This window comes from Oryctolagus cuniculus, chromosome 17 (genome assembly GCF_964237555.1).
Source record: "Oryctolagus cuniculus chromosome 17, mOryCun1.1, whole genome shotgun sequence".
Taxonomy (NCBI): Eukaryota; Metazoa; Chordata; class Mammalia; order Lagomorpha; family Leporidae; genus Oryctolagus; species Oryctolagus cuniculus.
This window is the reverse complement of record NC_091448.1, coordinates 26,794,483-26,819,001: the sequence shown is the minus strand read 5'-3', so window position 1 is coordinate 26,819,001 and position 24,519 is coordinate 26,794,483. Positions and strand designations below refer to the sequence as shown.

At 42.3% G+C, this 24,519-nt stretch overlaps 1 protein-coding gene across 19 annotated transcripts in view; it reads left to right on the top strand.

Annotated features, from left to right (window-relative positions):
* SPAG9 (sperm associated antigen 9) overlaps positions 1-24,519 on the top strand; it is a 167,139-nt gene that overhangs the window by 115,797 nt on the left and 26,823 nt on the right. For all 19 annotated transcript variants that reach the window (XM_051824849.2, XM_051824852.2, XM_051824851.2 and 16 more), the window contains 9 exons: positions 2,022-2,174; positions 2,640-2,691; positions 10,232-10,362; positions 16,087-16,143; positions 17,165-17,338; positions 18,728-18,857; positions 19,529-19,618; positions 19,848-20,015; positions 20,627-20,798. In XM_051824849.2, coding sequence (XP_051680809.1) covers positions 2,022-2,174; positions 2,640-2,691; positions 10,232-10,362; positions 16,087-16,143; positions 17,165-17,338; positions 18,728-18,857; positions 19,529-19,618; positions 19,848-20,015; positions 20,627-20,798 — 1,127 coding nt within the window. The remainder of the gene's footprint in view (positions 1-2,021; positions 2,175-2,639; positions 2,692-10,231; positions 10,363-16,086; positions 16,144-17,164; positions 17,339-18,727; positions 18,858-19,528; positions 19,619-19,847; positions 20,016-20,626; positions 20,799-24,519) is intronic.

The window sequence follows — 24,519 nt, the reverse complement described above, 5'->3', positions numbered from 1 at the left end:
TTTTTTTTAATGTACTTGAGGAGAAGAGGCAGTTTCCATGTTAATTCACTCCCCAAATACCTGCAACAGCCTAGGTGCTGGGTCTGGGGTTGGAGCTAGGAGCTGGGAACTCAGTCCAGGTCTCCCATGTAGATGCAAGGACCCAATTACTTGAGCTATCACTGTTGCCTCTCAGGTTCTGCATTGGCAGGAAGCTGAGGCTAGAGCTGGGAATCAAACCCAGGTACTCCAATTTGGGATATGATTGTGACCATTAGGTCAAATGCCTGCCCCTGTGATTTTAATATTTTAATTGTGTCATATGCTTTTTTTTTTTTTTAAGATTTTATTTATTTATTTATTTGAAAGGTAGAGTTACAGAGAGAGAGAGAGGGAGAGACAGAGAGAAAGGTCTTCCATCTGCTGGTTCACTCCCCAGATGATCACAACAGCTGCAGCTGGATCCGAAGCCAGGAGCCAGGAGCTTCTTCTGGGTCTCCCATGTGGGTGCAGGGGCCTAGGTGCTTGTACCATCTTCTGCTTTTCCAGGCCACAGCAGAGAACTGGATTGGAAGAAGAGCAGCCAGGACTAGAAGTGGCGCCCATATGGAATGCCGGCACTGCACCAGCTCTTCATATGCTTTCTTGCTTTCCATGCTCCCATCTTCTGCCCCACCCCCACCAGCCACTTGAGATTTGTCTGCTTTCTTAGCTCTTCTCCTGGAGTTTAAAATATAGATAAAATTTAAATTTACTTATTTGAAAGGAAAAACGACCAAGAGAGAGAGAAAGACAGATCTTCTGTCCACTGGTTCACTCCCCAAATGCCTGCAACCAGGGCTGGGCCAGGCTGAAGCTAGGAGACAGGAACTCATCTGGGTCTCCCATATGGGTGACAAGGACTCAAATTCTTGGGTCATCCTCTGCTGCCTACCACGCACATTAGCTGGAAGCTGGATCAGAAGATAGAAGCAGGACTTGATCCCAGGCACTCTGATATGGGATCCAGGCATCCCAGGCAATGGCTTAATCTGCACCACAGTACCTGCCCCTCTACACGCACGTTTTGGTTTGTAATTGCCACAGAGCTTTCCTCTGTAGTTGCACATTCTTGGGTACAATTTGGGACACTTAGGCCCTTAAGCACACTGAAGTCTTGTGTAGTGGGACTGGTCTTCAGTCATTTGAAAAGCAGTGTTTGTCCCTTTGTCAATTTGCTGTGTGAGAGCAACTTTGTAGCATCTTTGGGTATCCAAGACAGCATACAGCTATAGTGAGCTCCTGTGTCCACTATCCTCAGTGGAAGCAGATCTTGAATTTTTTTCTTTTTCTTTCTTAAGATTTATTTTACTTGAAAGGCAGAGTTACAAAGATAGGTAGGGACAGAGAGAGAGAGAGAGAGAGAGAGAGAGAGAGAGAGAGAGAGGGATCTTCCATCTACTGGTTCACTCCTCAAATGGCCACAACAACCAGTGCTGGGCCAGGCCGAAGCCAGGTGCCAGGAGCTTCTTCTAGGTCTCCCACATGGGTGCAGGGGCCCAAGGACTTGGGCCATCTTCTGCTGCTTTTCCAGGCTGTAGCAGAGAGCTGTATCAGAAGTGGAGCAGCCGTGACTTGAACCAGTATCCATATGGGATGCTGACGCTGCAGGCCATGGCTTTAACCTGTTATGCCACAGTGCCAGCCTTGGATTTTTTAAACAGTTTAGACTGCTTTCATTAATTATTAATGGTAATTTTACTTTACTGATTGGATACTATATTTTCATGTCTTACTAACCTAATTTGTTGTGTGACTGCTATTTTTTAATAGTCTATTAATTATCAGTCTGTTTTGTTTTATCCATTTATTTTTCATTAGTTAAGTGGGAAGAGTAAAAATATTGCTCTTCACTCTGCATCTTTTTATCTACAAACAGTGATCAGGTAGAATGTCTTGAAATATTCAGTTATGGAGCTGTGATTGTATTTAGTCTGTAAATGAATAAGCTGCAAGAGGAGATATTTATTTGTAACGATGCACTTGAAATATGTGTTTCTTAGAAATGCTTTGAATGTAGTGAAGAACGACTTGATAGCAAAAGTGGACGAACTGACCTGTGAGAAGGATGTGCTGCAGGGGGAGCTGGAGGCTGTGCAGCAAGCCAAGCTGAAGCTGGAGGAGAAGAACAAGGAGCTGGAGGAGGAGCTTAGGAAGTAAGTCCTGAAGCCACGGTGGCTGCCAGTGTGCACTCCCGAGGCTGAGCCCCGCCCCTCTCCAGGTAGGAAGGCCCAGCAGCTGCCTGGGAGAGGGCAGAGTGCCCCAGAGCTGGCCTCTGCCCTGAGCACACCCCTCCACTCACCAGTTTCTCACTCAGATGTTATCATTGCTGGTGTCTGTAAATGATGTGGAAAGAACAAGAGCTAGTCAAACACCTGCATTTTGGTAATGAAGAAACCAGAAACATTAAGTATTTTCCTTCACCCAGCTTTCTTTAATGTTTGTTTTCTGAAAGCAGTACCAGAATAACATTTCTCCAAATTGAAGGCTGTCAGATACCCTGTTTGGCAAAAGAAGGAACAAATCCTTTAGTGGTAGTTAAAATTGTTGACTTGCTCTTTTGTTTTTTGAATAGATGAACTCAGTTAAAATAACTTTTGGTTTTGTTTTGTTTCCTCTAGAGCTCGTGCAGAAGCTGAAGATGCAAGGCAAAAAGCAAAAGATGATGACGACGTAGGTTTACAATTTTAAACTTTTTCTTTACCACATTTTTATAGTTGAGAAAAATCTTGCAGATTAAGCTTTGGATACAGTATTATAAGATTTTATTTATTTATTTATATAGAACGATATTATCCTGCTTCTTTTCATGCTTAATGTATTGTTTTGCTTTTGCACGTCACACGTTATGATTTTACCTTGCTTGGATGCTGGATATCTCTGCATTCCTATCAGTGTTCTTTTTTTATGAGATATATTTTTTATTTGAAAGTTAGAGTTAACAGGGAGACAAGGAGAGACAGAGAAAAAGAGAGATCTTCCATCTACTGGTTCACTCCCCAGATGGCCGCAGTGGGTAGAGCTGGGTCAAGCTGAAGCCCGGAACCAGGAGCTTCATTCTGGTCTCCCACATGATTGGCAGGGGCCCAGATACTTGGACCATCTTCCACTGCTTTTCCCATTTTCCCAGGTCATCAGCAGGAGCTGGATTGGAAGTTGAGTAGCCAGTACAGGAACCAGTACCATAAGGGATGCCAGTGTTAGAGGTGGCTGCTTTATCCACTGTGCCACAACGCCAACCCCTTATAAAGACTTTAAAATCAGTTGATGTGTCTGTGGTCATGAATGTGATAGCTCATGTGTCCACATGATACCCAGATACTAAGCTTTCTCTCTACATACAGTGTACTCATTTTTCCTCTGTGGCTGTGGCACTGTAGTTCAACCTGTGTTTGCATGTTCAAGTTCAAGGGTCAACTGGGGCATTTGGGACTTCTTTTGTTTTTGTTTGTTTTATATCAAATTTTGACTTAGAAATATGAAAGTTTAGGGGCTGGCGCTGTGGTGCAGCAGATTAAAGTCCCTGCCTGCAATGCCAGCATCTCATATGGGTGCTGGTTCAAGTCCTGGCTGCTCCACTTCCTATCCAGCTCCCTGCTAATATGCCTGGGAAAACAGCAGAGGATGCCCGAAGTTCCTTGGGCCCCTGCACTCATGTGGGAAACCTGGAAGGAGCTCCTGAATCCTGGCTTCGTATTGGCTCAGCTCCAGCTGTGGCAGCCATCTGGGGAGTGAACCAGCAGATGGAAGACCTCTCTCTCTGTCATTCAAATAAATAATAAAATACATCTTTAAAAAAAGAAATATGAAAGTATAATAGTAAAATTGTTTAATATTTAACATGAAAAGATGAAGTTTAGAATTTCAGAATTAGCTAATTAGTTCACATTGATGCCAATATACATAAATACAAAGGAACAAAAATGAGCTTCTTGCTGACATTGGTAGTATACTGGTAATTCTGTGGGTACCTAGAATCATTTTTTTATTTTTTTATTTTTTTTTACTTTTGACAGGCAGAGTGGACAGTGAGAGAGAGAGACAGAGAGAGAAAGGTCTTCCTTTGCCGTTGGTTCACCCTCCAATGGACGCCGCTGCAGCCGGCGCACCGCGCTGATCCGATGGCAGGAGCCAGGATCCAGGTGCTTTTCCTGGTCTCCCATGGGGTGCAGGGCCCAAGCACCTGAGCCATCCTCCACTGCACTCCCTGGCCATAGCAGAGAGCTGGCCTGGAAGAGAGGCAACCGGGACAGAATCCGGCGCCCTGACCGGGACTAGAACCTGGTGTGCCGGCGCCGCGAGGCATTTTTTTTTTTTTTAAGATTTGTTTATTAGCCGGCGCTGTGGCTCACTAGGCTAATCCTCCACCTTGCGGCGCCGGCACATCGGGTTCTAGTCCCAGTGGGGGCACCGGATTCTGTCCCGGTTGCCCCTCTTCCAGGCCAGCTCTCTGCTGTGGCCCAGGAATGCAGTGGAGGATGGCCCAAGTGCTTGGGCCCTGCACCCCATGGGAGACCAGGAGAAGCACCTGGCTCCTGCTTTCAGATCAGTGCAGTGCGCTGCAGCCGGCCATTGGAAAACCGGCAAAGGAAGACCTTTCTCTCTGTCTCTCTCTCTCACTGTCCACTCTGCCTGTCAAAAAAAAATTTTTTTTGTTTATTTATTTGAAAGTGTTACAGAAAAGAAGGGAGGGAGAGAAAGAGAGAAAGAGAGATCTTCTATCCCAGGCACATTAGAAGAGAACTGGATAGGAAGTGGAGCAGCCAGGACTCGAACCAGTGGGATGCTGCTGCCACAGGTGGCGGCTTTACCTGCTTTGCCATAGCCCCTGCCCTTGAATCATTCTTATACCAGGCGTTTACAGGTCAAAGGTCATACTTGAGATACAAGTGTGTCCCGGACAGAATGATCATTTGGTGCCACTTCAGTCAGTTATTTTGTTTTTAAATTTCTGAAAAAATAAAAAATATATTTTTGATGCAGAAAGATGGTAGCTTACTGAATATCCACATGTCCAGAAGTGGGCAGAGGTTGAAGCAGGAGCCAAAACTCAACCTAGGCCTCCCATTTGAGTGGCAAGGACCCCATCATTTGAGCTATCACCCCTGCCTCCTAGAGTCTGTATTAGCAGGCAGCTGGAGTCAGGAGCTGGAAGCATGTATCAAACCTAGGCACTCTGATATGGGATGTGGCGTTCTAACTGGCATATTAACCACGAGGCCAAATGCCCAGTCCTCTTGGTGTTTTTAATATAATATTGAATACTGGCCAGCGCTGTGGCTCAATAGGCTAATCTTCCGCCTGCGGTGCCGGCACACCAGGTTCTAGTCCCAGTCGGGGTGCCGGATTCTGTCCCAGTTGCCCCTCTTCCAGGCCAGCTCTCTGCTGTGGCCCAAGAGTGCAGTGGAGGATGGCCCAAGTGCTTGGGCCCTGCACCCCATGGGAGACCAGGAGAAGCACCTGGCTCCTGGCTTCGGATCAGCACAGTGCGCCTGCCGCAGCGCGCTGGCTGCAGCATGCCAGCCGCGGCAGCCATTGGAGGGTGAACCAACAGTAAAGGAAGACCTTTCTCTCTGTCTCTCTCTCTCACTGTCCACTCTGCCTGTCAAAAAAAAAAAAAATATATATATATATAATATTGAATACCAAAAATATATATGCAAGTCAGGGAACCAAAAAAAAATCAACATTATGAACCTACCACCCAAACTAAGAACTAGAATGTTACTAAACATTGAAATTACTCTGTGCTCCTCCCCTTCAGAAGAGACTGTATGATTCTGTGTTTATTATTTGCCTAAATTTAAAAAAATACTTCTACTATACCACATATATATAGATGTATTCCTATAACATGATTTAGTTTTCATTGTTTTGGTGTTTCATACCATGTTTAGTTTTAGAGACTTCCTTCTTTTTTAAAAAATAATTTTTTAAAGAATTATTTTATTTATTTGAAAGGCAGAGTTACAGAGAGAGGTAGAGCCAGAGAAAGAGAGAGGTCTTTCATTCCGCTGGTTCACTGCCCAAATGACCGCAACAGCCAGAACTAGCTGATCCGAAGCCAGGAACCAGGAGCTTCTTCTGGGTCTCCCACGTGGGTGAAGGGGTACAAGGACTTGGGCCATCTTTTACTGCTTTCCTAGGCCATAGCAGAGAGCTGGATTGTAAGTGGAGCAGCCGGGACTCAAACTGGTGCCCATATGGGATGCCAGTGATGCAGCCTGGGGCTTTAACCCACTGTACCATAGCGCCAGCCCCGAGTCTTGCTTCTTTTACTCTACGTATTTTTGAGACTCACCTCTGTTTACTATAGTATTGTAGTTTATTCATGTTCACTGTGTTATAAAAAGCAGTTAAGGCGCTGGATTCTGTCCCAGTTGCTCCTCTTCCAGTCCAGCTCTCTGCCGTGGCCTGGGAGTGCAGTGGAGGATGGCCCCAGTCCTTGGGCCCTGACCCACATGGGAGACCAGGAGGAAATACCTGGCTCCTGGCTTTGGATCGGCGCAACACGCCGGCCATGGCAGCCACTTGGGGGGGTGAACCAGCGGAAAAAAGGAGGACCTTTCTCTCTGTCTCTCTCTCTCTCTCACTGTCTAACTCTGCCTGTCAAACAAATAATAAAAATATTTTTAAATAATAAATTTTATTAAATATTTAAATTTATTAAATAACAAATTTTATTAAATAAATTTTATTTAAAATTTATTCAAATAAATTTTAAATAAATAAAATCCAATTATATGAACAGTCTAATTTTTCTATTTTCCTATGAAGAATATTTAGCTGGTGTTCAGGTTTTTACCACCACAAATGATGCTATGGTTACAAAATTGTAATATAAGTCTCCTGGTTTATAGGAGCAAAAGCTTTTCCAGGATTTATACCAAGTGGTGGAATTGCTATGTTGCAAATTCAGGGTCCTTTTTAAATTGTTGTTTAGCTTTTATTTAAAGGAGAGGCTAAGTTCTGTAACAAGAAGACTGCTGATAGCTAATCCCAGCCTCTCTATTGCTGTCCCAAGCTTTTCAGTTGTGATACAAAATGTGCTTACTCCATCCAGCTAAGCACAAGTCCTACTAAGTTAAACTCATCTTTTTCTCCAGAAGAGAGGTAAATCAGCAGCAGAAAGAAGTTGACTTACAACTGCCTCTTTGTTGTTCTTATTTCTATTTATTTTTAAAAAATTTTTTTAATTTAGTTTTTTTGTATTTTTTAAAGATTTATATATTCTTTATTTTGAAAGTCAGAGTTATAGAGAAAGAGGGAGAGATAGGCAGAAGAGATTTTCCATCTGCTTTTCACTCCCCAGATGGCTGCAATGGCTAGCACTAGGCCAGGCCAAGAGCCAGGAGCTTCATCTGCGTCTCCCACATGGGGGTCCAAGCACTTGGACCATCTTCCTGTGTTTTTCCCAGGCCATTAGCAGGAACTGGGTTGAAACTAGAGTAACTGGGACACAAACTGATGCCCATATGAGATGCTGGCATTTCAGACAGAGGCTTTACCTGCTATGCCACTGCACAAACCCCCTCTTCATTTTTTTTTTTAAGATTTATTTATTTGCTGTATTTTTTTTATTTGACAGAGTTACACAGTGAGAGAGAGAGAGACAGAAAGAAAGGTCTTCCTTCCGTTGGTTCAGCCCCCAAATGGCCGCTACGGCCAGAACTACGCTGATCCAAAGCCAGGAGCCAGGTGCTTCCTCCTGGTCTCCCATGTGGGTGCAGGCGCCCAAGCACTTGGGCCATTCTCCATTGCTTTCCTGGGCCACAGCAGAGAGCTGGACTGGAAGAGGAGCAACCAGAACTAGAACCCGGCGCCCATATGGGATGCTGGCACCACAGGTGGAGGATTAACCAAGTGAGCCATGGCGCCGGCCCACTTTATTATCTTTTTAAATAAAATATTTATTATTTGTTTGAAAGGCAGAGTTACAGACAGAGAGGGAGAGACAGAGATTGTCTTCCATCAACTAGTTCACTCCCTCAATGGCCGCAATGGCTAGAGCTGGGCCGATCAGGAGCCAGGAGCTTCTTCTGGATCTCCCATGTGGGTGCAGTTGGGCCATCCTCTGCTGCTTTCCCCAGCACATTAGCAGGGAGCTGGATCAGAAGTGGAGCAGCCAGGATTCAAACTGGCACCCATATGGGATGCTGGTGCTGAGGCTAATGGCTTTACCTGCTATATCTCAGCGTTGGCCCCAAAGATTTATTTATCTGAAAGGCAGAGTTACAGAGAGACAGGCAGCGAGAAAGAGATGGGGAGCCGGGGGCAGGAGGGAGAGGGAGAGGAAGGAGGGAGAGAGAGAGAAGTATCTTCACCTGCAGGGTTGTTGCTGTGGATTCGTTCTGAGAGGAGGAGCGTGGTGGGGGCAAGAGACACAGAGTCACCACACAGACCCCGGGAGTTGGGTGGGAGTCGGGTGAAAGCAGGCCAGAGGGGAGCAGCCCGCAGACTTGTTTATTTCAGCTGGTACAGCAGCTTAAGTAGCCAAGGTAGCCAATCTGGTCAAGGGGCGGTTTATGCCCTAACCAATCATAGCCTGTTGCCAGGCAGTACCTGAAGCCATCCAGTCACAGCCTGTTGTCAGGCAGGCTCCATTGCCATGTGGTTTCCAAAACCATCCAATCACAACCTGTTGCCAGGCAGGCTATGTTGCCAAGTGGTTTTCGAGGCCATTCCTGAGTAACTGACACTGGCTTGCCAGCGGCCATCTTGGCATGGCCTTCTCATTCTATCGCACTGGGTCACTTCCCAAATGGTTGCAATAGCCAGGGCTGGGCCAGGCCAAAGCCAAGAGCCAGGACTCTGTTTGGGTTTCCCATGTGGGTTCAGGGGCCCAAGCACTTTGATTATTTTCCTTCACTTTCCCAGGCATGTTTATAAGGAGATGGATCAGAAGTGGAGCAGCCAGGACCCAAACCAGTGCCCCTATGGGATGCCAGCATTGCGAGCAACAACTTAACCCGCTGCACCACAACCCTGGCCCCACTTAACATTCTTTATTCTAAGAATAATTCTGGTTAAAACAATGGTCCCATCTTGTTGTATTTCTGTTGGTATTTAGTGTTGTTATTTTTAGTTGGATACCTTGGTAACTAGGAACTAAGTTATCCCTTTATGCTGACTTTGGGTGTATATGTGAGTTGTCAGTTTAAGATAATTATTCTGGGACAAGCATTTGATATAGCAGTTAAGATGCCACTTGAGACAACTGTATCCTATATCAGAGTGTCTGGATTCAAGTCCCAGACTCTGCTCAATTCCAGCTTCCTGTGCTAATTTGCCCCCTGGGAGGCAGCAGGTATAGGCTGAAATACTTTTGCCTCTCCCACCTGTGTGGGAGCTCTGCATTGTGTTCACAGCTCCCAGCTTCAGCCTGGCACAGTCCTGGCTACTGGAGGAATCTGAAGAGCGAAACAGAGGATGGGAGATCTCTCTCTTTCTGTTTCTCCCCGCCCCCAAACCCTGTGTGTCTGTGTCTGTGTGTCTGTCTGTCTTTGGCTGTCAAATAAATAAAAAATTGAAGAGAAGTGAAGCTTGTTTGAAATAAGCTTCTAGGTATTTTCTGAATGACAAATGTTATAGAATATGAATTTAAAATAATGTTAGGGCAACATTTTCAAGTGAAACTTACAGGAGCATATTAGGGGGCCAGTGCTGTGGCTTAGTGGGTAAAGCTGCCACCTGCAGTACTGGCATCCCATATGGGCGCCAGTTCAAATTTCGACTGTTCCACTACTGATTCAGCTCTCTGCTATGTCCTGGGAAAGCAGTAAAAGATGGCCCAAGTGCTTGGGCTCCTGCACCTGCATGGGAGACCTGGGAAAAAGCTTCTGGTTCCTGGCCTCAGATTGGCCCAGCTCCAGCCATTTGGGTAGTGAACAGCAGATGGAAGGTCTCTCTCTCTGCCTGTCTGTAATTCTGCCTTTCAAATAAATAAATAAATATTTTTTTAAAAAAAGAGCATATTAAATCCATGTAGTTAACTTTATAATTTTAGTTCAAGTTGTGTATTATTCTTTATTTTTATTTTATAATATGTTCAAATATTTGTATTTATACTCAGAAACAGAATAAAACCTTTTTTTTTAAGTGGTTAATTGCAAATTGTGGTTAAGAGTTTAAAGATTTTGTGTAAGTCTGAGATTAGCACCAAAATGTCTCTGCGTATAAGCTCCAGAGTGACCTGTCATCTTTCTGTCATTAGAGTGATATTCCCACAGCCCAGAGGAAGAGGTTTACTCGAGTAGAAATGGCCCGAGTTCTTATGGAGAGAAACCAGTATAAAGAGAGGTTGATGGAGCTTCAAGAAGCTGTTCGATGGACAGAGATGATTCGGTTTGTAAAAGTATTCCAGTGTTTTCCTGCTCTTGTTTCATGGGTTTGAATATTCATTCAGAACCAGCATCTTGCCTTGGAAGGTCCAAGCCCTTTTCTGTGTTTACTAGGAGAGATTTTCTGAAGTCACACTTGAAGTTAGTAACATAACATGTTAAAAATGGGTGTTTTGGTCCAGTATGTAATCTTGGAGGATGTTCCCGTGACCTCTACAAAACCCTTGTTACTACTTAGGAATGAATGACGGTCATTTTTCAGAATATATAAATTGATGTTACTTGTGCAATGTGAACAAAGGTAAAAATTTTATAGGCAACCTGGGAAAATAAAACCTTTTTACTCAGTGTCTTCCTGTGAAATACTCTTGCTTGATTTTTTTCTGACTTTGACTTTTTTAATAAATATACTTTTCATTAATGTCTTTGAATCAGTTGGATCTTAAATTTTACGTAATACTGCCAACTAATGGTTGTGTTGTCAGTAACACCCTTCCTTCCTTTAATTTAGAAAGAGCTCACAGTTTATCCCTTACCAAGGTCATACGAGGATGAAGTATTGTGTCTAACACATTTTGCAGTTGCTATACTTGTAACTGCTATAGTTGCTGAGAAGGAAGGGAGTGTTGTAATCTTTATTTATTGGGCAAGAAAACTGTCCTACTAAGAAGTATAATTTTTTAAAATTTTATTTAAGTTGTATAAGTTTCATGTATTTCCTATATATAGAATTTAGGGTATACATTATATACAGACTTAGGGTATACTAATGACACTTCTTCTTCCCACTCACATTCCAGCCTTTCTTCCTCCTCCCTCTCCTATCCAACTCCTAATTTTTACAAAGATCTATTTTCAATTTACTTAATGATCGTAAGATTAACCCTATAGTAAGTAAAGGGTTCAACAAATACTGTGAGAGAAAAAACATTGTTCCTCAACAGAAGAGACAGGGACTTATAAACAGTCATCAGATCTCAAAATGTCTAATTAACTCTAATATATTACATTTTAGGTACTCTAATAGTTACTCCTGATCACAGAAAACATATGATATCTGTCTTTTTTGGACTGACTTATTTCATTAAGTATAATGCTTTCCAGTTGTGTCATTTTGTTGCAAAACACAGGATTTCATTTCTTTTTACAGCTGAGTAGTACTCCATAGTATATAATACCATAATTTATTTATCTAATTATCAGTTGATGGATATCTGCTTTGATTCCATATCTTAGCTATTGTGAATTGACCTGCAGTGAACATGGGCATACACATAACTTTCATATGCTGATTTCTTTTGGTTTGGGTAATTTCCAAGGAATGGGATAGATGGATCATATAGTATGTCTGTATTCAAATTTCTGAGGTATCTTCATACTGTCTTTCACAGTGGCTGGACCAGTCTATATTCCCACCAACAGTGGATTAGGGTACCGTTTTCCCCACATCCTCGCCAGTATTTGTTTGTTGATTTCTGTTTGAGAGCCATTTTCTAACTGGGGTAAGGTGAAACCTCATTGTGATTTTGACTTGCATTTCCCAGATGACTAGTGATCCAGAGTGCTTTTTCAAGTGTCTGTTGCCATTTGGATTTCGTGTCTTGAAAAATGCCTGTTCAAGTCCTTTGCCCATTTCTTAACTGGATTGTTTGTTTTGTTGTTGTTGTTGAATTTCTTGAGCTCTTTATAGATTCCAGATATTAACTCTTTATCAGTTGCATAGTTTGCAGATATTTTCTCCCATTTTGTCTCTTCACTTTGCTGAGTGTTTCTTTTGCAGTGCAGAAGCCTCTCAGCTTGATGTAATCCCATCTGTCAATTTTGGTTTTGATTGCCTATACTTCTAGGGTCTTTTCCAAGAAGTCTTTGCCTATGCCAATGTCTTGCAGAACTTCTCCAGTGTTCTCTAGTAATTTGATGGAATTGGGTCATAGATTTAGGTCTTTGATCCACTTTGAGTGGATTTTTGCATAAGGTGTAAGGTAGGGGGCTAGTTTCATACTTCTGCATTTGGAGATCCAGTTTTTCCAGCACCATTTGTTGACGAGACTGTCCTTGCTCCAGGGACTGATTATAGCTCCTTTGTCAAAAATAAGTTGGTTATAGATGCATGGATTGATTTCTGGAGTTTCTATTCTGTTCCTTTGGCCTACACATCTGTTTTTGTGCTAGTACCAGGGTGTTTTGATTATAACTGCCCTGTAGTACGTCTTAAAATCTGGTGTTGTGATTCCTCTGGTTTTCTTTTTGTTGTATAAAATTGCTTTTGCCATTTGGGGTCTCTTGTGTTTCCATATGAATTTTAGCATCATGTTTTCTAGATCTGCGAAGAATGTCATTGATATTTTTATTGGGATTGCATTGAATCTGTAAATTGCCTTTTTTTTAAAGATTTATTTATTTATTTGAAAGTCAGAGTTACACAGAGAGAGAGGAGAGGCAGAGAGAGAGAGAGAGAGAGAGAGAGAGAGAGATCTTTAATCCGATGGTTCACTCCCCAGATGTCTGCAATGGCCGGAGCTGCGCTAATCCAAAGCCAGGAGCCAGGAGCTTCTTCCAGGTCTCCCACACAGGTGCAGGGGCCCAAGGACTTGGGCCATTTTCTACTGCTTTCCCAGGCCATATCAGAGAGCTGGATCAGAAGTGGAACAGCCAGGTCTTGAACTGGTGCCCATATGGGATGCTGGCGCTTCAGTCCAAGACATTAACCTGCTGTGCCACAGTGCCAGCCCTTGTAAATTGCTTTCAGTAGTATGGACATTTTGATGATATTGATTCTTCCAACCTATAAACAAGGAAGATTTTTCCATTTTTTTTTAATGTCATCTAATTCTTTCTTTAGTTTTGTAATTATCATTGTAGAAGTCTTTGACATCCTTGGTTAAATTTATTCCAAGATGCCTTTTTTTTTTTTTTTGTGGCTATTGTGAATGAGATTGATCTTAAAAGTTCTTTCTCAGCCATGGTATTGCCTGTGTATACAAAGGATATTGAGGGCTAGTGCTGTGGCGCAGCAGGTTAACATCCTGGCTTGAAGCGCTGGCATCCCATATGGGCGCCGGTTCTAGTCCCAGCTGCTCCTCTTCTGATCCAGCTCTCTGCTATGGCCTGGGAAAGCAGTAGAAGATGGCCCAAGTCCTTGGGCCCCTGCACCCATGTGGGAGACTCGGAAGAAGCTCCTGGCTTCGGATCAGCACAGCTCCAGCCATTAAGGCCATCAGGGGAGTGAACCAGCGGATAGAAGACCTCTCCATCTGTCTCTACCTCTCTCTGTAATTCTGTCTTTCAAATAAATAAAAATAAATCTTTAAAAAACAAAGGATCAAAGGATGTTGATTTTATATCCTGCCATTTTACCAAACTCTTTTATGAGTTCCAGTAGTCTCTCAGTGGAGTCTTTTGGATCCCCTATATATAGAATTGTGTCATTTGCAAATAAGGATAGTTTGACTTCCTCCCTTTGATTTCTTCTCTCTTGCCAAATGGCTCTAGCTAAAACTTCCAGGACTATATTGAATAGCAATGGTGAGAGTGGGTATCCTGGTCTGGTTCCAGATCTTAGGGGGAATGCTTCCAGCTTTTTCCTCATACAATAGGATGCTGGCTGTGGGTTTGTCATACATTGCCTTTTGATTGTGTTGAGAAATGTTCCTTCTATTCCCAGTTTTCTCAAGGTTCTTGTCATGAAACAATGTTGTATTTTATTTTTCTGCATCTATTGAGATAATCTTATGATATTTGTTCTTCACTTTGTTAATGTGATGTATGACGTTTATTGATTTGCAAATGTTGAATCATCCCTGCATATCAGGGATAAATCCCATTTGGTCCAAATGAATGATCTTTCTGAAGTGTTGTTGGATTCAGTTAGCTAATATTTTGTTGAGGATTTTTGTATTTGTGTTCATCAGGAATATTGATCTATAGTTCTGTTTCTCTGTTAAATCTTCTTCTGGTTTAGGAAATAAGGTGATGCAGGCTTCATAGAAGGTGTTTGGGAGGATTCCCTCCCTTTCAGTTGTTTTGAATAGCTTGTGAAGTATTGGAATTAGTTCTTCTTTAAAAGTCTGATATAATTCAGCAATGAAACTATCTGGTCCTGGGTTTTTCTTATCACTGATTCAGTCTCCATCGTGGTTATTGGTCTGTTTAGGTTTTCTGTGTCTTCATGACTCAATTTTGATAGATTGTATGTGTCCAGGAATCTGTCCATTTTTTTCTAGGTTTCCCAATTTGTTGGAATACAGCTCTTGCTAGTAATTCCTGATGATTCTTTTTATTTCTGTAGTATCTGTTGTTATATTTCCATTTTCATCTCTGGTTTTATTGATTTGGATCTCTTTAAAAAAAGATTTATTTATTTATTTGAGAGTCACAACTACAGATGGAGAAAGAGAGGTCTTCCATCTGCCTTTTCACTCCCCAGATTGCTGCAACAGCTGGAGATGTCTGCAATGGCCGGAGCTGCGCTAATCCAAAGCCAGGAGCTAGGAGCTTCCTCCGGGTCTCCCACATAGGTGCAGGGGCCCAAGCACTTGGGCCATCTTCCACTGCTTTCCTAAGTCATTAGCAGGGAGCTAGATCAGAATTGGAGCAGCCAGGATTCAAATTGTTGCTCACATGGGATGTGGTGTTGCAGGCAGAAGCCTAACCTACTAAGCCACAGCACCAGCCGCGTCATTGCTGTTTATAACTGTAGCAGCCAGGTGGTAGTCAGCAAGTAAAGGGAAACAGTTCCTTACTTCTTTTAAAAAAATTATTTATTTATTTATTTGAAAGAATTAGAAGGAGAGGCAGAGAGAGAGAGAGAAGCAAGGTCCTCCATCCACCAGTTCACTCCTCAACTGGACGCAACAGCCAGAGCTGTGCTGATCCAACGCCAGGAGCCAGGAGCTTCTTCCGTGTCTCCCACATGGATGCAGGGGACCAAGGACTAGGGCCATCCCCCACTGCTCTCCCAAGCCATAGCAGAAAGCGGGATCAGAAGTGGAGTAGCCGGGACCCAAACCGGCGCCCATGTGGGATGCCAGCACGGCAGGTGGCGGCTTCACCCCCTACACCACAGCGCTGGCCCCCAGTTGCTTACTTTTAACTTGTTCATTGAATTAAAAGATGTCTCAAAATCAGTCTTTTTTTAGAAAATTAAAAGGTGGGCTCTGTGATGACAGAATTCTTAGCACCTTAGTAAATAAATTTAGAATGCCTTATTGTACTATGAAATAGTGTTGAATTCTTTGCAACCCATTTTATCCACTTCTCTTTGCTAGTCATTGTTTCAGTGATGGGTGAGTTTCAGATCCATTGTACAGTGAAGTTATATGCTATTTTATGAGAATCCGGAGTACAGATGATAGAGACCTTTATTTAAATACAGGGTTTTGGAGCAGGTGTTTGGTGCAGTAGTTAAGACACATTTGGCACACCTGCATCCCATGCTGGGGTGCCTGGGTGGAAGTTCTGACTCCACCCCCAATTCCAGCTTCCTGCTAATGTGCACCCTGGGAAGCAGCAGGTGGTAACTCAAGTAGTTTCAGTAGATTGAACTCTTTGAAGGAGCAATGGTATTTTATTTATCTTAGTGGTATTAACTTTAGCAGACTGACTGACACATAGTAGGTCAGAGTTACTACTTAATTTAATTGGAGTCTACTCTGTCTATTCTAAGAACTCCTTGAGTCCTTTGTTCTTCAGAAACATTTTCTTTTTTCTCTTTGTTTTTTTAATGTAGGGCATCACGAGAAAATCCAGCCATGCAGGAAAAAAAAAGGTCAAGCATCTGGCAATTGTGAGTATCTAAAAACAGTTAAGGACATTAGGTAGCATCCTGAGACAAAAAGATTACAGTCAAACTTATTTTCAAAAATGATTTTGTGCCTACTGTAATTTATTCATATTTTAAAATTGGAAGGAAATAGCTAAACTGAATTTTCTTCTCTTTGACATGTAGCATGCCAACTCGGTAAGGCTTTTCTCCAGGACAATAAATGTGCTATCGTAAGCTGCATCGTGTTGCTTGCAGTTGGTGAAATCCTTTTTCAAATTAAATGAAATAAAGGGCAGTTATTTGTGGAATTGATAATTACCTAGATCTCCATTAAATCAGTCACTGATTCATTCATTGGCTGTATGTTTATAAGGATTTTTACAAAGTGAAGATGAGAAACTTAGTGTTTGTGAGATTTGATTGGTATGTGTATGTGTTGGAAATGAATTATCTTCATGCTGTAAGTACTGTGTGTTTACTGTGCTTATCCTTTTTTGGTGAATCTGCTATTTAGTGGAAGTGTCAGTTTTCTTGAAAAGTAGACATGGAACTAGCTATTTAAATTGAATTTAAAAAAAACATGTAACGTGTTAACATTGTTAAATATGTGTTTTAATACGTTGTTATAATAGACTGTTCTTAGAACTGGCATACTAAACTTTTATTCAAATCACGCAACCATAACCTTGCTTTTTAACAACCATTGTTACCAAGTAGGAGCTATCTAGAGGAACCATTTTATTTATTCAGTAGGAGAAGTTCCCTATACTCAAGACCGTCTCCCTTTCATTATGGAAATTGCTCATTGGGAAGCAGGCGTCTGCCATTCTGAGCAGTAGGTTCTCCTCCCTCAGTGTCTGAGCTTGGCTGTGAGCTACTGCTCAGGCTGCAGCATGTGACTGTTAAACTCACTGCCAGTTTCTAACTTTTACTACAGCATACAAGCATTTTGGAATTTCTTTGAGCATAAAACTTTGTGAAAAATCACAAATTGTTCTTCACAGTGCGTATGATGTACACACACATGCTTTTTTCTCTTTAGTTTCAGCCGACTCTTCAGCTCCTCAAGTAACACAGCTAAGAAGCCTGAACCACCTGTGAATTTGAAGTACAATGCGCCCACTTCTCACGTCACTCCTTCCGTCAAGAAAAGAAGCAGCACCTTGTCTCAGCTCCCTGGGGATAAGTCCAAAGCCTTTGATTTCCTTAGCGAAGAGTAAGTATTTTTCATATTAGTGGTTTTTGCCCTAAATAAGTTATAAGTTCAGAATATTCTTGTCCCTTATCAGATCATGTATAAAGATTCAGGTAAGTCTTATAAAGAAGCTATTTCTGTAATTTGGCTACCTTTAACTAGATTATTTGTAGTTAATACTTTTTATGAAAAATTGCATTCAGTTTCATGAAAGGAAGAAAATTTTTAATGCCCCATTTGTATTGGTGTGACAACATTGATAAATATTAATAAAATGTTAAAATCTTATATAAGTTTCAATCCTAAATGTTGGGACATTTCTCTTTGTGTCAAAGCCAAGGAGTTGGTTTTTGTCCTGGATCTGCTTCTTGTTGGGTATATCCACTTGGGCAAAGCAGCTTCTCAGAGCCCATTTCTCTGCCTACAAAATGGGAATAATCACCTTTTCAAAGATGTTAGGATTACATTACACAGGATCTGAAATTCTGATTTATAGGTAGTTTTTTTTTTTAAGCATGGTATACATAGCAGGTTACCTCACAAGGGTTTAAGCAGCTGAAAGAAAATTATTTTCAGAAGCATTTTCATAATATATCTAACCCCATAGCTCCAAAGCTTGCCAAACCAATTTGCAGTTTTTTGTCTTCTGAAACAAGTTAATGGGATCTAAAATTTAACCTACATTGTCTTCCTTGGCAGATATATTGATTTATAGATTGAGTCATTTCCAGTGCATTCCCTGACATTAGAAAGCTGTCAGTAAATATTTGTTGAATGAATAAAGTAGAAGGAGCCAAGAATACTTAAGAATTTTCCCCTTCATGTGGCCAGCATCTGAAATCTGGTAGAAATGTGATGGCTGATGATCCAGTTTAACGTAGCAGGCTGCCTCCTAACCTCTTACAGCCTGGGCACTGTTTTAACCTGTAAACCACTTTTTTTATTTATTTTAAAGTCAGAGTTATACAGAGAGTGGAGAGAGAGAGAGAGAGGTCGGTCCTCCATCCAATTGTTCACTCCCCAATTGGCTGCAACAGCCAGAGCTGTACCAATCTGAAGCCAGGAGCCAGGAGCTTCCTCCGGGTCTCCCACATGGGTGCAGGGGCCCAAGGACTTGGGCCATCTTCCACTGCTTTCCCAGGCCATAGCAGAGAGCCGGATCGGAAGTGGAGCAGCCAGGTCTCAAACCAGTGCCCACATGGGATGCCGGCACTTCAGGCCAGGGCGGTAACCCACTGTGCCACAGCTCCGGCCCCAGTAAACCACTTTTTAAAGAGCTGTTTTAGCCTGAATAAACTAGTTTGAATGAAGTAGTTTTTGGTTATTGTTTTTGCTGTTTCAGCAAGAGAGGTTAGATAAAGCTTTTGTTACCTTCACTCAGTTAAAAAAGGCAATCTCTCTTCCTTACAGAACTGAAGCTAGTTTGGCCTCACGCAGAGAACAGAAGAGAGAGCAGTACCGCCAGGTGAAGGCACATGTTCAGAAGGAAGATGGCAGAGTGCAGGCCTTTGGCTGGAGTCTGCCTCAGAAGTACAAACAGGTAATGTGGGACCGTGGTAAGCGTCGAGCAGGAGACACAGGGCAACAGGAGTGTGCTTCAGCGTAAAGGAATTGCAATACGTGTCGCAAACCTGCTGGGCACACATTTAGAGAAGGGTTGGGGTAGTGGTTTCCAGACCATCTTCTGGAGCTCTAGGTGCTTGAGGGAAGTGCCTGGAGCGTGTGCAGTGGGGAGGGCTCAGCAAGGGGTAAGGGGGGAGACCTTTCCTGCCCTGTGTTAATCAGAGAAGTTCTGTTTCAGTAGTCAGAGATCACCTTTTTAAAAAACGTATCTATTGTTTAAAGTTTTCCAGGAACATTAACATAAAATCTTCCAAATTGTTGGCTTAAAATTTAGTTCAGGTCTCTTGGAACTAGTTTGTTTACTCCATGTTCCTACACCATAAAGACATGATACATTTGTGTAGGATGCATGCATGTGAGCACATGTATGTGAAGTAGCACCTCTCTTCTGAGCTGTCCTTTTTTTTTTCTAATTGCCTCTTGATTTTCTGCTTATCTTTTCCAATAAAAAGGACAAAATCAACTTGAAATTGATTTCAGGGAGTAAATATGTAACAGCAATACTTGCCTGCGTCTCAGTGGCTCTGTCAGAAGTTCACTTTGGATGAGGCTTACCAATCTTTTCTCCTTTCCCCTCTCCATGATTAGGTAACCAATGGTCAAGGAGAAAATAAGATGAAAAATTTACCTGTGCCTGTCTATCTTAGGCCTCTAGATGAAAAAGATGCATCAATGAAGGTAAGTTCATTGTGAAGTAGAGATTTCCTGAACTCTGGATAGTTATTTTTCTAGCGCCAAAAAATGTTTAAATGTTTAAATGGTAAGGTTGTTACTCGTTTTATAGTTTTAGGTTATATTAAAGACCTATATTTATAACTAGCAGTTATTTTAGGAAAACATGAAGAATTATAGATATTTCTAGAGAGAGAATGACTTAATGCATTTTTTCCCTTTTCCATCTGCCCAGCTGTGGTGTGCTGTTGGAGTCAATTTGTCTGGTGGGAAGACCAGAGATGGTGGTTCTGTTGTTGGAGCGAGTGTGTTTTACAAGGATGTTGCTGGTTTGGAAACAGAAGGCAGTGAACAGCGAAGTGCATCTCAAAGTAGCTTAGATAAGTTAGATCAGGAGCTTAAGGTAAGTCTGTCCACTAACATTTGACCCCCTGGTTTATGAGACTCTTAGTGTCATTCTTTGTTCCAAAATTTACTGCTGACTCCAGCTTCTAATTGGGATTACTGTACTTGCTTCCTTTCTCCTACCACCTTTTAACAATCAGTTTCATTGGGCTGTAGTTTACATACACTAAAGTGTATGCTTGAGATGTGTACAATTCAGTTTGGATCAGGAGCAGAGCCTGAAGCTCAAACCCAGGCACTCTGAACCTTGCTGATCTAATTAACTGTTAACTTTTAGTCTGCTGATTAATAATGATGGGTGGTTGTGTTTTTACTCTTACAAATAATCTGGAAATAAATTTGAAGTAGTATTGCCTTTTACTGTACTAGCATAGCCTTTTTTTTTTTTTTTTAAGATTTATTTATTTATTTGAAAGGCAGAGTTACAGAGAGGCAGAGAGAGAGCGAGGTCTTCCATCTGCTGGTTCACTCCCCAGATGGCTGCAATGGCTGGAGCTGTGCCGATCTGAAGCCAGGAGCCTCCTCTATGTCTCCCATGCAGAGCACAAGCTTTGAATATTGTACATGCATCTGATTTCACTCATTCATTTTCCTTACTTTCCTTTTCAGGACCAGCAAAAGGAATTAAAGAGTCAAGAAGAATTATCCAGTCAAGTCTGGATCTGTACCAGCACACATTCAGCTACAAAAGTTATCATCATTGATGCTATTCAACCAGGCAACATCCTAGACAGTTTCACTGTTTGCAATTCTCATGTTCTGTGCATTGCAAGTGTTCCAGGTGAGAGTGAGTCACTATCACTCTGCCCCTTTTCCTAGCATCTACATCTCCTTTTAGGCAGGAACCAATTTGGCTTTTGGAGATGTAGTTGTGCAATGGAGTTTATGTTCTAGTTGGGGAATATTAAAAATAAACTGAAAACTATTGAATAAACAAGATATTTTCAGATAATTGAAAAATACTGTGAAGAAAGTAAAACAGTGGTAATATGACAAGATAACTGGGAAGCGGGGCAAAGGACTTTAAATTGATTAATAAGGAAAGGTCTTATCAAGTTCTGGGTTAAATATTATGTGATATTAAAATACTACTTTAAAAATTAGTTTGTGGGGCCAGCACTGTGGAGTAGCAGGTTAACCCACCGCATGCAGCACTACGTATGCATGTGCTGGTTCAAGTCCCAACTGCTCCACTTCTGATCCAGCTCCCTACTGGTGTGCCTGGGAAGGCAGTGGAGAATGGCCCAAATGCTTGGGCCCCTATACCCACATGGGAGATCTAGATGAAGCTCCTGGCTCCTGAGTTAGGCCTGCTCCAGCTCCTGCTGTTGCAGTCATTTAAGGAGTGAACTAGAGGATGGAAGACTTCTCCTCTCTCTGTAATTCTGCCTTTCAAATAAATGAAATAAATCTTTTAAAAAAATAAAAGATGGGCTGGTGCCGTGGCTCAATAGGCTAATCCTCCACCTTGTGGTGCCGGCACACCGGGTTCTAGTCCCGGTCGGGGCACCGGATTCTGTCCCGGTTGCCCCTCTTCCAGGCCAGCTCTCTGCTGTGGCCCAGGAGTGCAGTGGAGGATGGCCCAAGTGCTTGGGCCCTGTACCCGCATGGGAGACCAGGAGAAGCACCTGGCTCCCGGCTTCGGATCAGCGCGGTGCCCTGGCCGCAGTGACCATTGGAGGGTGAACCAATGGTAAAGGAAGACCTTTCTCTCTGTCTCTCTCTCTTTCACTGTCCACTCTGCCTGTAAAAAAATAAAATAAAATAAAATAAAAAATAAAAGATGATTTTAAAAAATTTGTTTGGGACTTACCTACACAATGAAATCATATTCACATATTCAACCATAAAGAATAATGACTTTTTTTCATTTTTTTAAAATTATTGTAGGAACAGTTAATATGAGCTCTACTCTGCTAACAAATTTTTTGGTGTATGATATTATTGACTGTAGATAAAATTTCTGGTACATGGTATTTGACATAAGTTAACCCTAGAAATTTACTAAATGAAATGAACCAGACATAAAAGGACAAATTTGGTATGCTTCCATTTATCTGAGAGATCTAGAATAGGCAAGTTCAGACACAGAAATAGAATTAGAGGTTATTAGAGGTTGGGATGAGGGAGGCGAGCATAGGGAGTTATTGTTTAATGGTGTTGGAATTTCTATGAGTGATGAAAAGGTTTAGAAACAGTGCTGATGCCTGCATAACATAAATGTAATTAATGCCATGGAATTGCACACTTTAAAGTGGTTAAAATGGCAAATTTTATATTATGTTTTTTTTTTTTTTTTTTTTTTTTTTTTTTTTTGACAGGCAGAGTGGACAGTGAGAGAGAGACAGAGAGAGAAAGGTCTTCCTTTTGCCGTTGGTTCACCCTCCAATGGCCGCCGCTGCAGCCGGCGCACCGCGCTGATCCTGGCAGGAGCCAGGAGCCAGGTGCTTTTCCTGGTCTCCCATGGGGTGCAGGGCCCAAGCACCTGGGCCATCCTCCACTGCACTCCCTGGCCATAGCAGAGAGCTGGCCTGGAAGAGGGGCAACCGGGACAGAATCCGGCGCCCCAACCGGGACTAGAACCCGGTGTGCCAGCGCCGCAAGGTGGAGGATTAGCCTATTGAGCCACGGCGCCGGCTTATATTATGTATATTTTAACTACACTAAAAATTTTAATGATATCAGTAAAAACCAATTTTCTAAAAAAACTGAAGAAATTTATCTTTATCTTGAAAATGCAAAGGTTTTAAAAGTCTCACTAGACCCCAGTGGAAAGAAAGGGCCATCAAAGAAGAATGTACTTTTCTCTAAAGGGAGGAGAGAACTTCCACTTTGCTCATGGCCTTGTCTAAATACTGACAGTTTGTGGTCAAAAGGCTTCCATAACCTTGGCTGCTCATGACAAGAGCCTGGGATGGGGTGGTCATTGACGTCATAAATAAGAGTATTAGTTGTTAAATTAACAACAAAAGTTACCGTGTACTAACTCCCCATGTAGGACCTCTGTCCATAATGAGTTGTACTATGAGAATTAACTACAAAACTTGTTCTCAAACAGTACTTTATATGTTGTGTGTGTGTGTGTGGTGCAAACTGTTGAAATCTTTACTAAGTATAGAATTGATCTTCTGTATATAAAGTTAATTAAAAATGAATCTTAATGAAGAATAGGATGGGAGAGGGAGTAGGAGGTGGGATTGGAGCGGAGGTGGGAGAGCGGGTATAGGGGGAAGAACCACTATATTCCTAAAGTTGTACCTATGAAATTTGTGTTCATTAAATAAAAGCTTTATAAAAATAAAAATAAACTAACATTAAAAAATTAAAGTCTCACTAATATCTTTAAGGTACTATATGTACTTAGGATAACTAATTTTTTTAAAGATTTATTTGAGAGGCAGAGAGAGAGGGAGAGGTCTTCCATCTGCTGATTCACTCCCCAGATGGCCGCAATGACTGGAATCATGCTGATCTGAAGCCAGGAGCCAGGAGCTTCTTCTGGGTCTCCCATGCTGGTGCAGGGGCCCACACACTTGGGCCATTTTCTGCTGCTGTCCCAGGCCACAGCAGAGAGCTGGATCAAAAGTGGAGTAGCCGGGTCTCGAGCTGGCACCCATATGGGATGCTGACATTGCAGGCAACTGCTTTACTCGCTATGCCACAGCACTGACCCCAGGATAATTAATTATTCAGTGCAGTGACTAGAAGCCCAGTATTACTCTTGATTTTTTTTTTTTTGGCTGATTTGTTATCAGATATAATTTGTTCTTTAAAAATTGATTAATTATTTGAAAGTCAGGATTACACAGAAAAGGAGAGGCAGAGAGAGAGAGAGATGTCTTCCATCCACTGGTTCACTCTCCAGATGGCCACAACAGCTGGAGCTGCGCCGATGCGAAGCCTGGAGCCAGGAGCTTCTTCTGGGTCTCCCATGCGGTTGCAGGGGCCCAAGAACTTGCCTTCCCAGGCCATAGCATAGAGCTGGATCGGAAGTTTAGCAGCCGGACTCAAACCAGTACCCATATGGGATGCCAGCAATGCAGTTGGCAGCTTTACCCACTATGCCACAGCACCCACCCCAGATTGTTTTAATGTTTTGTGGTTAAGCAGTTCATTCTGAGCAGAAATGTCATTTGTGGCGTGGCAGGCTAAGCCTCCACCTGTGATGCTGGCATCCCATAGGGGAACCAATTCGAGACCCTGCTAAGGTACCTGGGGAAACAGTGGAAAACGGCCTGAGTGCTTGGGCCCCTGCACCCACATGGGACACCCAGGGGCAGCTCGTGGATCCTGGCTTAAGTCTGGCCCAGCCCCGGCCGTTGTGGCCTTATGAGGAATGAGCCAGTGAATGGAAGACCTCCGTTTCTCTCTCTCTCTCTCTCTCTCTCTGTAACTCTGACTCTCAAATAAATAAAGAATTCTTTTTAAAAGAGAGAGAAGAATGGCATTTCTGACCGTTTAATGTTGATTATTGGTATAGAAGTATTATTTTCGTGTTGTAA